The sequence below is a fragment of the Callithrix jacchus genome, chromosome 17 (genome assembly GCF_049354715.1).
Source record: "Callithrix jacchus isolate 240 chromosome 17, calJac240_pri, whole genome shotgun sequence".
Taxonomy (NCBI): Eukaryota; Metazoa; Chordata; class Mammalia; order Primates; family Cebidae; genus Callithrix; species Callithrix jacchus.
Window position 1 is genome coordinate 5,682,584 of NC_133518.1, and position 16,707 is coordinate 5,699,290.

The 16,707-nt window shown below is 48.7% G+C and overlaps 1 protein-coding gene across 10 annotated transcripts; it reads right to left on the bottom strand.

The window, feature by feature from the left end:
* Nucleotides 1-6,328: 6,328 nt before the first annotated feature.
* Nucleotides 6,329-14,710, bottom strand: LOC128930962 (putative inactive beta-glucuronidase protein GUSBP11). 10 transcript variants are annotated; one of them, XR_013528328.1, is made up of 9 exons: nucleotides 14,493-14,710; nucleotides 13,861-14,057; nucleotides 13,587-13,773; nucleotides 12,005-12,884; nucleotides 10,275-10,392; nucleotides 9,962-10,076; nucleotides 8,753-8,830; nucleotides 6,944-7,139; nucleotides 6,466-6,596 (listed from the first exon to the last, which is right to left on the bottom strand). XR_013528328.1 is itself a non-coding variant. In XM_078353699.1 (9 exons), exons 1-3 carry the CDS (start codon nucleotides 14,592-14,594, stop codon nucleotides 12,670-12,672), a joined length of 750 nt encoding a protein of 249 aa, XP_078209825.1. In that variant the 5' UTR covers nucleotides 14,595-14,710; the 3' UTR covers nucleotides 6,466-6,596; nucleotides 6,944-7,139; nucleotides 8,753-8,830; nucleotides 9,675-9,786; nucleotides 9,962-10,076; nucleotides 10,275-10,392; nucleotides 12,005-12,669. The 10 variants fall into 10 exon arrangements, 8 of the variants coding, with proteins under 8 accessions (XP_078209826.1, XP_078209825.1, XP_078209828.1 ...); XM_078353699.1 differs by lacking the exon at nucleotides 13,861-14,057 and adding an exon at nucleotides 9,675-9,786 and having other exon boundaries at nucleotides 12,005-13,130; XM_078353702.1 differs by lacking the exon at nucleotides 13,861-14,057 and adding an exon at nucleotides 9,675-9,786 and having other exon boundaries at nucleotides 6,944-7,150; nucleotides 12,005-13,130.
* Nucleotides 14,711-16,707: the final 1,997 nt, after the last annotated feature.

Genomic DNA, 16,707 nt, shown 5'->3' on the forward strand with positions numbered 1-16,707 from the left:
CACACTTGCAAGCCCAGCACTTTGGAAGGCCAACGTGGGTGGGATCACTTGAAGTCATGAGCTTGAGATCAGCCTGGCCAACTTGTCTCTACAAAAAATTCAAAAATTAGCTGGGAGTCATGGTGGGTACCTGTAATCCCAACTACTTGAGAGGCTGAGGCATGAGAATTGCTTGAGCCTGGGAGGTGAAAATTACAGTGAGCCGAGATTTCACCATTCCACTTCAGCCTGGACAACAGAGTGAGACTGTGTCAAGAAACTAAGGTAAGGTGGGAGAATTTCTGAACTTCGTATAAATGCCTATGTGTAAGTGGTATCTTCATTCAACATTCATTAAAATTATGATAAAAGAAAAAAGTGTCACGAATCTATTTAATCTGCAGTTTCTATTTTCACCCACAGCTGTTGTATTTTTAAAATTGGTTTGAGAGTTTCTGTATAATGCATGCATACTTGGATGACATCTTTCTTGGAAGAATATCCTTAATTCATTTTCACTTTCTTCAGTTCTTCCTCCAAGTTCTGACTCTATTATTATCTGGTTCTGGCTGGGGCAATGGGAAGACCTGAGGCTGGCTGGAGGTTCTTCTAACATGTGCCTCATGTTCTCCTGCTGAAAGGCTAGTAGAGTACTTTCTTTATCATTGAAGTTCAGTAGCTTAGCCAGGGTTGGCTCTAGGCCAGTAATTCTGTATTAGTTTTTCCAGGTATACAGGGTGCCTTTGACTGCCTACTTATCTCTTCATTTCTTCCTTTTTTCTTTTTCACTCTCCCTCCCTCCTTCTGTCCCTCCCTCCCTTCCTCTCTTTCTCCCTCCCTTCTTTCTTTTCTTTCCTTTTTTCTTCTCTTTTTCTTTCTTCCTTCCTTCCTTGCTTTCTTCCTCTCTCTCTCTTTTTCTTTTTTTCTATAGAACTTTGCTCTGTCACCGAGGTTCTAGAACACAGTGGTGTCATCATAGTTCACTGCAGCTTCAAACTCGTGGGCTCAAAAAATCTTCCCACTTCAGCCTCCCGAGTAGCTGGGACTACAGGTGTGCACCACCACACCTGGCTAAGTTTTGTTACTTTTGTAAAGATAGGGTTTTGGTGTGTTGCCCAGGCTTTTTCTCAAACTCCTGGCCTCAAGCTTTTCTCCCACCTCAGCCTCCTAAAGCACTGGAATTATGGGCATGAGCCGCCGTGCCCAGCCGTTTTTTTTTTTTTTTAAGGTTAACTCAGGGTCAATTGACAACCCAGTGTTAGACTACTATCTCTAATCTCCACAGCTTTTTTCAGTTGCGTTAATATACTTCTTTTATCCTCTGATTTATTTTGATTACATAAAGCATTTTCTGCATGTTGCACTTTTTTTTTTTTTTGAGATGGAGTCTCACTCTCTCACCCTGGCTGGAATGCAGTGGTGCAATATCAGCTCACTGCAATCTTTGCCTCCCAAGCTCAAGTGATTCTCCTGCCTCAGCTTCCCAAAGCAGCTGGGATTACAGGTATGCACCACCACACCTGGCTTTTTGTATTTTCAGTAGAGAAGGGGTTTTGCCATGTTTGCCAGGCTGGTGTCAAACTCCTGACCTCAGATGATCTGCCCACCTTGGCCTCCAAAGGTGCTGGTATTACAGGTGTAAGCCATTGTGCCTGGCTGCCACATTTTCTTTATTCTTTTTTCCATCAAGGGAAGAAAACTTAGGTTGATTCCATCTCTCCACTATTGTGAATAGTTGTCCTCAATTTTTTTTACACTTGTTATCAAAAGATAGAATTTAGTTTCTCTTCCCTTGAAAATGACCATAGTCCCCTGCTTCTGTAAGCAGAATAAAGTGAATTGTTGCTCATGACCTGACAAAGTTAGGTCATAAAAGATGATACTGTTTCCACTTGGCTCTCCCTCCTGGGGTGGGTGTGCTTAAAACCCATTCATCATTTTGTCAGACAGCCCAGATCATGTAGGGAGGTTATGTGTGGGTATTCCACCAGATAGCCCCAGCTGATTCCCTGGCTGACAGCCCACATTAACCAGGAGTTACTTGAGCAAGAAAACCTTTGACAGTATTCTAACTCCATACTGTTTAGAGGCAACCACATCCTGAGCCAGAACTGCCTAGGTGAGTCTAGTCAGCCTCCAGAATTATGAGAAGACTAATAAGTATCATTGTAACTGTATAATTTGGGGTGGTATTTTTTTATTTGTTAGTTTGTTTTCTCAGATGGAGTCTCACTCTGTCTCCCAGGCTGGAGTGCAGTGACACAATCTCAGCTCACTACAACGTACACTTCCTAGGTTAAAGTGATTCTCCTGCCTCAGCCTCCTGAGTAGCTAGGATTATAAGTGTGAGCTACCACACCTGGTTAATTTTTGTATTTTTAGTAAAGAAAGGGTTCATTATTTTGACCAGGCTTGTCTTGAAATCCTGACCTCGTGATCTGCCTGCCTTGGCCTCCCAAAGTGCTGGGATTACAGGTGTGAGCCACTGCACCTGACCAGTATGTTACACAGCAATAGGTAGCAAATACACAAAGTCATCTTCCAATACTAATATGTCAATTCTCCACTTGATACCATTCAATGGTTTAGAATTGAGTGTAAAATAAAGACAAAACACAATTCTGAATCCATCTGACAAGGGATTAATAATTAGAGTATATAATGAGCTTAGGTAAAAACAAAAATAGAACAAAAAGCAAATAATCTGATTTAAAATGGCCAAACGATCAAAATAGACATTTCTCAACAGAAAACATACAAATGGCATCTTTATAAAAAGATGCTCAACATCACTGATAGAAACTACAATGAACTATCATGCAATCCCAGTTAAAATGGCTTATATCCAAATGACAGGCAGTAACGAATGCTAATGAGGATGTGGAGAAAAGGGAACCCTGTTACACTTTTGGTGAGATAGTAAATTAGTGCAACCACTATGGAGAATGGTTTGGACAGTCCTCAAAAAACTAAAAAGAGCTACTTTATGACACAGTAATTCTACTGCTGGGTATATACCCAAAAGAAAATAAATCAGTATATGAAAGAAATATCTACATTTTTACATTTGCTGCAACATTATTCACAATAGTCAAGATTTGGAGGCAATCTAAGTGTCCATTAACAGGTGAATGGGGCCAGGCGCAGTGGCTCATGCCTGTAATCCCAGCACTTTGGGAAGCCGAGGTGGGTGGATCACAAGGTCAAAAGATTGAGACCACCCTGGTCAACATGGTGAAACGCCGTCTCTACTAAAAATACAAAAAATTAGCTGGGCATGGTGGGACGTGCCTGTAATACCAGCTACTCAGGAGGCTGAGGCAAAAGAATTGCCTGAACCCAGGAGGCAGAGGTTGCGGTGAGCCGAGATCGCGCCATTGCACTCCAGCCTGGGTAACAAGAGCAAAACTCGGTCTCAAACAAACAAAAAACAGGTGAATGGATAAGGAAAATGTGGTACATATACACAATGGAATATTATTCAGCCATGATAATAATAGAATCCTGTTACTTGCAACACCATGAGTAGAACTGGAGATTATTTTATTAACTAAAATAAGTCAGAGAGACAAATTTTGCATGTTCGCAGTCATTTGTGGGTGCTAAAAATTAAAACAATTGAACTCATAAAGATAGAGAGTAGGATGAAGGTTACCAGAGGCTGGAAAGAATAGTGGGCTGGAGGGGGTTCACAGAAATAATTAATGAATACAAAAATACAGTTAGAATGAATAAGATGTAGTACTTGGTAGTACAAAAGAGTGACAATGGTAAACAATAATTTACTTATTTAAAAATAGCTAAAAGGGACCAGGTGTGGTGGCTTATGCTTGCAATCCCAGAACTTTGGAAGGCCAAGGCAGGAGGATCACCTGCCAGGAGTTTGAAACCAGCCTAACATAGCAAAACCCTGTCTCTACTTAAAATACAAAAATTAGTCTCAGCTACTCAGGAGGCTGAGGCAGGAGAATAATTTCAACCCTGGGGACAGACATTGCAGTGCGATGAGATTGGAACACTGCACTCCAGCCAGGGAGAAAGAGCTACACTCCAGTGCAAAAAAAAAAAAAAAAAGAAAGAAAGAAAGAAAAAGAAAAAAGGAAAAGAACATAACTGAATTGCTTGTTAAATAAAGAAGTAAAATAAATGCTTAAGATGAGGAGTATCCGATTTACCCTGATGTGATTATTACACATTGCATGCCTGTATCCACTAGGAAGCAGAGGCTGGTCCTGGAAGGGCCTACCACAGGCAGGAGCCAGGCCTGGACAAACCCACAAGAGGAGGCTTTGGGCCTGGAGAGGCCACTTTCAGGCAGGAGCTGGGCCTGGAGAGGCCGACTTCAGGACCATTTGGGCCTGCCCAGGCCACTGGAGAAAGGCTGGAGCCAAGCCAAGAGAAGCCAACTTGTGGAAGTTTGGGGCCTGTAGATGCTGACAGAGAGCAGGAGCTGAGCCTGGGGAGGCAACCATGAGCCTTTCAGGCCTATGGAGGACATCAGAAGCTGGGCAGGAGCTGAGTCCACAAAGGATGTTGGGAGGCAGGAGCTGGGCCCAATGAGGTCATTGAGAGACAGAAGCTCACCCTGGAGGGGCCAAAGTGAGGAGGTTTTGCAACCAGAGAGGCCACCAGGATGGCAGGACCTGGGCCAAAATTGGCCAACTTTAGGAACATGTAAACCTCTGAGGCCACCAGGAGGAAGCTGGAGCCAGGCGAATAGAAGCTGACTTGAGCATATTTGGGTCCTCGAGATGCATTCAGAGGGCAGGAGCTGATCTTGGAGATGCCATTATGAGGCATGAGCTGTGTGGGCCTGGAGAGCTTGATTTCAGGACCTTTCAGGTCTACAAATGCCACAAGGAGCCAAGTTCACAGAGGTTGTTGCAGGGCAGGTGGGGGGCCTGTAGATGAAGCCATGAGGAAAAGCTTGCCCAGAATGGATTCCAGAAAGCAGTACCTGGGCCTGGAGAGGCCACAAAGGAATGAGCTTATGAGCTGGGCTTGGAGAGGCCACCAAAAGCTTCCGAGTAGCGGGCGTGCAGGCCTAAATCGTCTAGTGAGGAACAAGCTGGGCCTGCAGAGGATGCCGAAAAACAGGAGCCTCCATCAGCCTGGGGAGGCCATGGTGAGGCATGACATGTGCCTAAAGAGGCCATCAGAGAGCCAGGAGCTGCCATGAGGCAGGCACGCAGGCAGGCAGAAATGGCCTGGGGAGGCCAACATCAAGGGTAAGAGCTGGGCCTACCTGTTGGTAGGCAGGAGGTGGGTCTGTCCAGGCCACTGGGAGGCCAAAGGTGGGCCTGGAAAGCCCAACTTGAGGAAGGCTGGAGCCTACACAGACTGCTAGAAGCTGAGCAGGAGCTGGGCCAAATGTTGTTGTGAGGCAGGAGTTGGGCCTGTAGATGCAGCCAGGAGGAAGAGCTGAGACCACAGAGGCTGACTTGAAAATGTTCTGAGCTGAAATAGGAAGCCAAAAAGCCAATGCTTGGCCTGGAAAGGTGTCTACCACAGGCAGGAGCCGGACCTGGAGAGTTACACGAGAGGACTAGTGCAAAGACACATGTACACATATGTTCATTGCAGCACTGTTTACAATAGCAAAGACTTGGAACCAACCCAAATGCCGATTAATAATAATAGACTGAATAAAGAATATGTGGCACATATACACTATGGGATAGTATGCAGTCTTAAGAAAGGGTGAGTTCATGTCCTTTGCAGGGACATGGATGAATCTGGAAACCATCATTCTCGGCAAATTGACACAAGGAAAGAAAACCAACCACCACATGTTCTGTCCTAAGTAGGTGTTGAAGAATGAGAATACATGAACACAAGAGAGGGGAACATCACACACTGGGGTCTGTTGGGGGGTGTGGGACTAAGGAAGGGATAGTTGGGGGTGGAGAGGTTGGGAAGGTATAACATTAAGAGAAATTCCTGATGTAGGTAATGGGGACATGGAGGCATCAAACCACCATGGCATGTGTGTACCTATGCAACAATCCTGCAACATTTGCACACGTACCCCATAACTTAAAGTGTAATAAAATTTTTTAAAAAAGAAAACAGGCTCCAAGGTAGTGACTAAACAATAATTTGTAATGAAACAGACTAAGGCACAAATGAGTCAATAAAATTAAGAAATAATAAAGCAGGCTTTAAAGTAGTGAACTAAACAATATGTAATCAAAAATAACAATCATATATAAATGATTCAATAAAGTATACAATTTTTTTCAGATAGAGTCTCACTCTGTTGCCAAGACTGAAGTGCAGTGTTGTGATGTCAGCTTTCTGCAATCTTCACGTCCCACACTAAAGCCATCTTCTTACTTCAGCCTCCTGAGTAACTGGAACTATATGCATCCACCACTGTGCCTAATTTGTATTTTTTTTGTAGAGATGGGGTTTCAACATGTTGTCCAGGCTGGTCTCTAACTCCTGGACTCAAGCGGTCCACCTGCTTTGACCTCCCAAAGTGCTGCAACAGAGCAAGCCACAAGGGCACAAATACTTCCGTGAGAATAGTCGGAGCTCCTCCTCCTCCATCAGCTTCTGACTGAAGGCTGCTGGCCCTGGCTGATGCCTGTTACCCACAAAGCCTCCTATGTCACCTGGTTACCAGGAAACAACAAAGTCAGGCCAGTGGCTCACAATGCCACTTCCCACAACCCCACCCAAAGGCTCACAATGCCCATCCCTGCTGCTGGCCATCTGTGGCCACCCTGCCCCTCTCGGTGACTGCATTATTCATCCTGAGTGGCCTGAGATACTCCATTTTTCACCATAGGCCTCAAAAAACCCAGAAATGTCCCTTCATAGATTGTATATAGATAAATATATATAGAATTCTATATAGAGAGTGTATCTAACCTGTGAATAAAAACAAAGGTTTCGTTCGGCATGATAAATCCACAAACACACAGCATTTTCACAGAATCCTTTGGGGCCCACCTCTCACCTTCAGCTTCCTGTTCTTGGTTATTTGGGCTTCTGTCTTGTATGCTCTGTCAAGTTCTAGGCCTTGTAAGGGTGAGTTCCATGTCTCCACTCATTTATATGTGCCCAGGACGGTTGGCTCTTGGGAGAGTCTTCATGACTGAGGCCATGGATCCTTCGCACTGTCCCTTGAATCCACTTGACACAAAATACTCATCCTGCAATGATACTTTGAAAGTGATGCTTCCATTCAATTAGGGGCCAACTGTATTACGGATCCCTAGTACCCAATACGTGGCATATAAGAAATGAATGAAAAATGAGTGAATGAACTCAAGTGTGCCTACAAGGTGAGAGAAAAATGGTCCTACTTACTAGGTGTGCTACGAAGGCATCTGGGACCATTGGCTTTGCTATTTCATAGTAGGCTTGGGGCTTTGAAGGCTGGTATTTCCTCATTCTAAACCTCAAATTCCAATAAATTACCACCAAGTGGACAAAGGTCCATGGGCCAGAGCTCTTGGTGTGAACAACATATCTTTTGTGGGTGTGATTAATGGACAGGGACTATACAAAACTAAAAACAAAGTTTGTGTGCTGACTACCTGCAAGCCATGGTGATAAAACACTCTGTATACACGATCTTATTCAATGCTTGTTACATATCCATGAAGTGGATTTTTACACAAAGTTTCTATTCGAGCTTTTTGGAACAAGAGGCTAGTGTGGTGACTTTCACCTACTCGGCAGCAGATTCAGATACTTGTTATCTGATGGCCAATCTCGTTACATGTATACTCCTACATGCTTCTCCTCCCCCTCTCAGGATTTTATAGCAAATCCCACACATCATATAATTTCCTCCCTGACTCTCTTGGTATATGTCTGTAAAAGATACAATTCTTGTTTGTTCTTTCAAAACAAGGTCTCTGTCAACCAGGCTGAAGTTCAGTGGCATGATCTTGGTTCACTGTGGCCTCTCCTGCCTCAGCTTCCTGAGTAGCTGCAACTACAGACTCACACCACCATGCCAAGCTAATTTTTTAATTTGTATTTTAGTAGACACAGGGTCTTGCTATGTTGCCCAGGCTGGTCTAGAATTCCTGGATTCAAAGGATCTTCCCATCTTGACCTCCGACACTACTGAGATTATAGGTGTGAAGCGCCGTGCCCGGAGACAAGAACTCTTTAAAAAATATAATAATCCCAATACCATCATCAACCATCTCACACCATTGCTCTTTATCACTGTCAACTCTCCTTCTAGCTCCAAATTTCCAGTCATTTCATGTATTTATTGTGTGAATCAGGATCCAAATAAAGTCTCTCCTTGGGATTGTTTGATTCACCTCTTAGGATTTTCTTGATCCTGACCAACTTCCCACTTTGATCTCTGTGCTGTCCCTTGTAGTCCATTTATTGAATAAATCAGGTCATTTCCCCATAGTTTGGATTACGCTAAGTGTGTTACGCTAAGGACAGCCCTGCTCAGACACATTCACTGGCTTGGACGTCCCCACCTTAGCAAGACCTGGGAATCCATGCAGGGTCCCCCTCTGAGCAGATAACCTGATTTTGTAACTCTCTCTGCCCTTCCCAGCTCATGTGTGAATCCCTGGGCTATGCAGCAGCCACACCCACCAGGCCCTTAGGGCACTGGAGTTTCACCCACCTCCCCAGGGGCAGGACACCAATCAGCTTCCGAACCTCCAGCAGCTGCTCAGAGTCTAGGGTCAGCACCATGGCACCATTGTGGAAAGCCAGGGGCAGGAGGGTCAGGACAGCCAGGGTCCTCCCATCCAGTACAGCCCCAGCAACTCACCCAGCTCACCTCAGAATCCAGTGGCTCCAGTGATGGGGCTGGGCCCTCTGCAGGTGGGTGTAACCTAGGAAGAGGATGTCATGTTCCCTGTGGGAGAGGAGGAGCAGGGGCTTAGGTGGAGGCCAGGTCAAGGCCTGCCAGTGACACTGGGACACTGCAGGCCTGGGTCACCCCAGGAAGAAGTGTTGCCCTACAGCACTGCACCTGAATGAGGGATCCAGGATCTCCCAGGGACAAATTGCTCTCAAGGGAAAAAGAGGACGAAATGGGGCCATGTGAACCATGGACTGGGCCTGAGCTGTGGGGCTCCTGGGGTGAGGCTTTGCCAGGAACACCCAAAGCCTGAGCCTCTATCACTCAGCATCTCCCAGCCGGGGCTAGAAAAGGGGAGGAGGCACATGTTGGGTATGACTTGGGTATGACTTGGGAGGTTTCATTTGAGGACCCCAGAAATAACTGGGGCTCATAAAGTGCTACTCGGAGCAGGTGGGATACCCTGCCCCTCATTCAAGTTACTAATTTTTCATACTTTTAATAGAAACAGGGGTTCATCATGTTGGCCAGGCTGGTCTCAAGCTCCTGACCTCAGATGATCCACCCACCTTGGCCTCCCAAAGTGCTGGGATTACAGGCATGAGCCACTTCGTCCAGCCTGTTGTTGTTTTAAATAAACCAACTTTGCTGAGATATCACTCACACTTTAGTGCACACCCATCACCGATTTTAGAGCATTTTCGTCACCCCCTAAGGAAATTCTGTACTCAAGGCCAGGTACGGTGGCTCAAGCCTGTAATTCCAGCACTTTGGGAGGCCAAGATGGTAGGATCACTTGAGGCTGGGACTTCAACCAGACCGGGCCACATAGTGAAAACCCGTTACTACAAAAAAATGTAAAATCTTTGCAGGGTGTGGTGCACACCTGCGGTCTTACCTACTCAGAAAGCTGAGGTGGGAAGATCATTTGAGTCCAGGAGTTTAAGGCTGCAGTGAACTATTACTGAGCCACTGCGCTCCAGCCTAGGTGACAGAGCAAGAGCTCATCTCTAAAGACAAACAGAGAAAATTTGGCCGGGTGTGGTTGCTCACGCCTGTAATGCCAGCACTTTGGGAGGTCAACGTGGATGGACCACAAGATCAGGAGATTGAGAACATCCTGGCCACATGGTAATACCCTGTCTCTACTAAAAAATACAAAAATTAGCTGGGTGTGGCACATACCTGTAGTTCCAGCTACTGTGGAGACTGAGGCAGGAGAATTGCTTGAATCTGGGAGGCAGAGGTTGCACTGAGCCGAGTGCCACTGCACTTCAGCCTGGGTGACAAGAGCAAAACTCTATCTCAAAAAAAAAAAAGTTAAAAATTTTAAAATTAGGCTGGATGCAGTGGCTTATGCCTATAATCCCAGCACTCTGGCAGGCTGAGGTGGGCAGATCACCTGAGCTCAGGAGTTCAAGAGATCAGCCTGGCCAACATGGTAAAATCCATCTCTACTGAAAAAAATACAAAAATTAGCTGCATGTGGTGCACATACCTGTAATCCCAGCTACTTGGGAGGCTGAGGTAGGAGAATCACTTGACCCAGGGAGGCAAAGTTTGCAGGTAGGAGAGATCCCACCACTGCACTCCAGACTAGGTGACAGAGCAAGACCCTGTCTCAAAAAAAAAAAAGTAAATGAAAGAAACCCTGAGTTCTGTAGCAGACACTCCGTTCCTCCTAGCAGCCTTGCGCCACCTCCATGGTCACAATTGTGTGCCCTTATTTCCCTCCCAGTCTGAGAAACAGGGGTCACAGGGAGCTGACCAAGAGGAGGGGTCTCTGACAACACGTGGAGACTCCCCAGCAGCTCCTCCTCCAGGTCTACAAGGAACAAATCCAGACCCAAAGACACCAGGTCCCAGAAGCCAAAGCCTGGGATGAGGCCAGCAGGAGGCAGCCTTTGCCTCTGCCTTTCACCAGATGGGCTGGGTGGGGACACATAATGCGGGAGACGTGGGACACAGGCAGAGTGGGGAGAGACTCTTGCTGCTCCAGGCACAGCCAAGCTAGTGCCTTAGTTTCCTTCCCTCAAATCTGCAAAGGGTGAGTTCTTCACAGCTCACTGCAATCTCCGCCTTTTGGGTTCAAGGGATTCTCCTGCCTCAGCCTCCCAAGTAGCTGTGATTACAGGTGCACACCACCACGTCTGGCTAATTTTTGTATTTTTATTAGAGACAGGGTTTCACCATGTTAGCCAGGCTGGTCGTGAACTCCTGACCTCAGGTGATCCACCAGCCTCTGCCTCCCAAAGTGCTGGAATTACAGTCATGAGCCACCACACCAGGCCCCACAAAGGGTGACTCTTCCCTGCCTGCTGAGCTAGACTGCCATGGGAGTATTGGGGACTGCAGGAAATGCCCCACTCCTGGCTGTTCTGCCTCAATCTCGGCGTTCTGTAATACCCGTCCCCCAGGGCCTGGCATCTCCACCCTGTTTGTCCCTGCCACCTAGTCTGCTGTTCAGGATGCCATCACACCTCTCTCTAACCCCTGGGTGTGCCTTGGGACTCACACCTCTGTGGGATCCACCATGGTCCTGATGGGCTCCCACAAGAGGCCGGAGAGCATCGAGCAGGTCTGCCACATCCATAGTCTAAGCTCCATGACCACCTGTGCAAGCAGGAGGTGATGCTCAGGGAGGCTGATGAGCTGCTTCCCTGGGGAGCCAGGACCCTGCTGAGCTCTAACTGCCCCCTGGGCTCCCCAACATTGGGACAGCAAAAAGCAGGGGGTTGGAGGGGCTAGAGGCACCTGGTCATTCCAGCTGCATCCCGTGTGCAGCTTCCCAGCAGTTTTGCTAATGAGCTCTTGGAAGTGAAGGGAGGCCCAGGGTCACAGTCTAGATGCCCAGAGGAGTCAATCCAGGCAGGGCAGCTTTCATCAGCCCTGCCAACCTCCCTCCCTACCCAAGGGCCCCAGGTCTTGCCCAAATCTCTCACCAATTCTGCTTAGCCCTGTTGTTCATTTTTTTCTTTCAATTTTTTGTAGTTATGAAACCTTGTTATGTTGCCCATGCAAACTCTTGGCCTCAAGTGATCCTTCCACCAGAGCCTCCCAAAGTGCTAGGATTATAGGCATGAGCCACTGCAACTGGCCATGTCCTGAGATCGTCACTGCTGTCTGCCAATGGTGAAGTAAATGGAACAATGGTGCTAATGCTCCAAGTGGCCCAGGGCCAGGTGAAGACAGGAGGCCAGGAAAGCAGTGGGGCTGCAGGGATCTTACCTTCAGGTGGTGCTCGCTGGCTGTGTGGATGTCCTCATCATTGGGGTTGAGTCTGAAGGTGCCCTAGGCCCACTTCTCAGTCACCTATAGCAGGTGGCAGTAACGCTGGGGGGCAGGCGAACAGGTATCAGGAGTCAGGAGAGCCCCTGCCCTGGTCCCACCCTATCCCTAATGGCTGACTGTCCCTGTCTAGGAGCTGAGTCCTGAAAGCACACCTTGGGAAGGGGCATCTGGGGTGGGGACATCTTCACTCATGAGCCATGTGGGCATCAGGGGTCATTAAAGGATGGAGAGAGGCACTCATCAAGGCATGCAGTTAAACAGCACTTGAGCATTTAATTAGTTCAACATGAAACCACAGACTGGCAACACTGCACTATTTGCTCAGGGATTTGGTGGGAGCCTGGGGCCACAGGGAGGGGCCTCGGGCCACAGGGAGTACCTGGTAAGCTGCCTGTTCCTTGAGCACAATGTGTACCAAGGGGAGCTGGAGTGAGGGTAGCTCCATGGGAAAGGGACAGGATTGCCACCCTGAGCTGTGTGACCATAGGCAAGAAGACCCCTCTTCTCCAAATGAGGTCAACCACACAGGTGATTTTGGGAGCCGGTGCCCGCTCAGACAGTCTGGATTTGAGCTTTGTAGGTAGATGGGAACCTGGGAGGGTTTAGAGATGCTGGGAGAACCTTTTTCCTGGGAGAGCTTTCCAAACAGGGAACAAACAGAGCCACCCTGGGCCCCGCTGAGAAAGGATCCTACTGGAAGCTCTCGCCACTGTCTTGCTCCATGCTGGTGGTGATGGTGATGGTGATGTCATCAATGCAGGTAGTGTCGTGAACAGAAGCACAGACCGCTGCAGTCCCGCCGAGCTGAAGTCAAAGTCTGTGTTGTGGACAAAGTAACCCTTGGGATATCCAGGGTGGGAGAACTGTGGTTTGCTGGACCCCTGCTGTGGGTTGTTTAACCTCAGCTCACATGTCTGTGGCCTCCCCAGATCCAGGCCCGTCCATTCTGTGAAGGCAAATCTGTCCCTAGCAGGAAGACTATGGGGTGGGGTGGGGAGGTGGGGCGTGTGGTGGAGGCAGGATGGTAGCCACTTGCAGGTGTCAGTCATGTAGCAGATGATCCCTGGTGGCTGGATGGAGGGAGTGTGTCGTTGATGGCAATAGTGACGGGGAGGTGGGAGGGCAGGGGCCCCACCTGGACCAGGCTGCTGATGTTGGCCTTGAAGGGGAGGTAAACCCCCATGCTCTAGCACATCGACCCCGTTCACCCATCACAGACACTGGAGATATGGGGAGGGGGTGGCAGGTCAGTGCATGAGGAGGGGCCATGTTATTGGGCACTCCCTCATAACTTGCAGCATAGAGCTGAGGCCTGCCAGCCAGACGGGAAGAATGGCATCCCAATGGGGTAGACTAGGTCACCTATCCCCCTACACAGGGAACAGCCTCCAGGGCAGAGCAAGGAAGGGCCCCTCACCGTTCCAACCCAGGAGACAGGCTGTGGGTGGCACCTGGGACTCCCATGCTGTTCAGCAGCCACACCCACCCACCTGCCCTACGTGCTCCTGGCTGCACTCACCAGAATGGCATAGGAGTGGGCACTGCCAATCCTCAGCACCACTCTTCTCTGCAGGTCCTGGGTCCACCACTCTGGCAAGGTCACATCCCATTTGTGCCACACCCAGCTGACAAAAATGCCATAGCCGCGAGTCCTGGCAGATGTTCTTGAAGCTGGAGAGAACCTGCATGTCCAGGGTGGGGCCAAACTGTGGAGAGAAGGGTGGAGCTCAGCTCCTAGGCCCCCAAACAGATCTGGGACCAAGTTACATTCCTGGCTTCTTTGCAGAGCTGACCTCAGGATGTTTAAACTGTCTCCTCCTCCCCATCCTCAGGTCCAGCTCTGTGCAGCCCAAGAGGCTCTGGCCCGACTACTGGGAGGAGTGTTTGGGTGGCTCATGCCGGTAATCAGTGCTTTGGAAGGTCAACATAAAACGATGGCTTGAGGCCAGGAGTTCGAAACCAGCCTGGGCAAAGTAGTGAGACCCTATATCTAAAAGAAAAATTTTTTTTAATTAGCCAGGCGTGGAGCCCCCTAGCTAACTTGCAAGGCTGCAGCAGGAGGATCGCTTGAGCTCAGAAGTTAGGATTGCGCCACTGCGCTCCAGCCTGGGCAACAGGGCCAAGCCCAGTCTCAAAAAATATTTTAAAAATTAAAAACAAACATTAAAAAAAAGGACACTGCCCGGGCTCAGCCTTCGCCTCGGGAGGGGGCTCGGCAGGGGCGCTTCCTCCTCCTCCGCAGCAGTCCTCCTGGGTCCCCTCCCTGCCCCACTCCTCCAACCCAGCGCTCCCAAGCCCACTGACCTTTAACCTCCTCTGGGCCCCCAACCCCCGGGCGACAAGGGAAAGGAGCCTGCGAGGCGGCCCGGGCTCCCCTACTCCCTCCGCCCGGCTTCTGTGTGCCTCTCGGCCCTGCCTTAAGTACCGCAGCAGCGGCCGCTACCACCGCTCCTGGAAGCCCCGGCGCCGGTCGTCGGAGAAGTCGGCGCGGAAGCTCCAGGGGCTGTCCAGCTCCTTGCACTTCCATGACGGGCTCTCCCGGGGGTACAGCATCCCGCCCTGCAGCACCACCGTGCAGCCACACAATAGCCCTGGCGCTGCCTAAACCACCGCGGACCCCAAAGTCAGGCTTTCCGCTCTGCTGCTCGGGTTCCGGCTGCGGGGATAAAAGAAGCCCGGGAGGAGGCCGGCGGGCACGTCGCTTGACGTACTGAGGCCGTCGGCGCCATTTTGGTTGAGGGCGAGTGCCAGGTCTGGAGGGGAGGGGGAGCCGGGAGCTGCTGGGTGGTGCCAGGGACTGGGAACCGCGGGCTAGGCCTTGGCGAAATGGGACACTCACACTCAAACCCAGTCAAGAAGGGCAAGGTCTTCCCACCCCGACCCAGGCTGGACGATCCAGGGCGGCAGGCCAGGACAGAACCCCTGAGATGTGAGATTCCCTATTTTCTTCAAGGAGCACCTCCACTTGCTTTCCCCAGCGTAACTCCTCTGAGCAGGACCCAAGGGAACCTCTTCCATGCCTGCCAGGTGCATCGGTGGCCCTCGCCTGTAATCCCAGAACTCTGGGAGGCAGAGGTTGGTGGATCACTTGAGGCCAGTCTGGCCAACATGGCGAAAACCGATCTCTACTAAAAAAAATCAATAAATAGCTGGGTGTCCTGGCGGGCACCTGTAATCCCAGCTAGTAGAGAGGCTGAGGCTGGAGAATCGCTTGAACCTGGGAGGCGAAGGTTGCAGTGAGCCAAGATCATGCCATTGCACTCCAGCCTGGCCGGAGACTTATCTCACACACACACACACACACACACACACACACACACACAAAAAAAGGCCAGGGCCGCGGCTCAAGCCTGTAATACCAGCAGTTTGGGAGATTGAAGTGGGCAGATCACTTGAGGTCAGGAGTTTGAGACCAACCTGGTCAACATGGAGAAACCCTATTCCCACTAAAAATACAAAAATTAGCCAGGTGAGGTAGTGGTCTCAGACCAGCTACTCAGAAGGCTGAGGCAGGAGAATTGCTTGAACCTGAGAGGCGGCCATTGCCATGAACTGAGATGGTGCCACTGTGCACCAGTCTGGGTGATAGAGTGAGATGCCATCTCAAAAAAAATGTTTACTGAAAACCTTTAGAACAGGAAGGAAAGGAAAGGAAAGAAGAATAGTACAACTTGGAAGAGGGCCAAGTGTGTGACCTGAGAAACCAAGTGCCCTGCTAGACCTCTTGACTTGGGGTTTCATAAGCTGGCATCCTTCTGGGGTCTTGCCACTCCTGATTCCTTAGCTTGGGGCTGAGAACACACGTTCTTCTTAGACCATAAAGTCATTCTCAGGGAACACATCAGTTACGGCTGTTGCGTGCCCCTGCCATACAGAGGGGCCCCTTGGGTCCTAGGACCACCACCTGGACTCAATTGTTTGTATAATTCCTCCCCACCCCCTGTCTGATGCTTGCCCAGTCTTCTGAAAATGGACCTTAACACTGGAAATGGAGTCCCCAGTGTAGTGAAATAAATACATTCTAGGAACTGACAAGGCCTAAAGGCTTTTTCACAAAGGTTTATGCTCTTTTTTCCTTATTTTCTTTAATTTTACTTTTACATTACCTTAGCAAAAGGTTTACACACTTAAATTAGGATACATTTCACTGTTTATGAGGCAGGTTTAGGCCAAATTTAACAAAAGTAATCCCAGCAACAGGGGAGGCTGAAGCAGGAGAATCACTTGAACTCAAGAGGCAGAGGTTGCAGTGAGCTGAGATCATGCCACTGCACTCCAGCCTGGGCGACAGAGTGAGACTCCAACTCAACTCATAAGTAAATAAAGGGAGAAACATATATTTATATATGTATAATGTTTATGTTATATGAAAATATGACATTTCTATTTATAAAACAATCTACATATTTAATACATTAATTCATTAAATATATATTTTATATACATTATATATACACATATAAAAAGGAATTTATTATGGGAAGTAGAATTTATTATGGGAAGGTCCTCTCCTGAGAGGAAGAAACTGTTGCCTCCACCACAACTTCTCTCTTGGCTCATTCCAAGCTTGGCCAAATTAGGGAAGTGAGTGGAGGTTGCTCTGCATGCCCCCTCCTCTGCCTAAGTGTGTTTTTGTAACA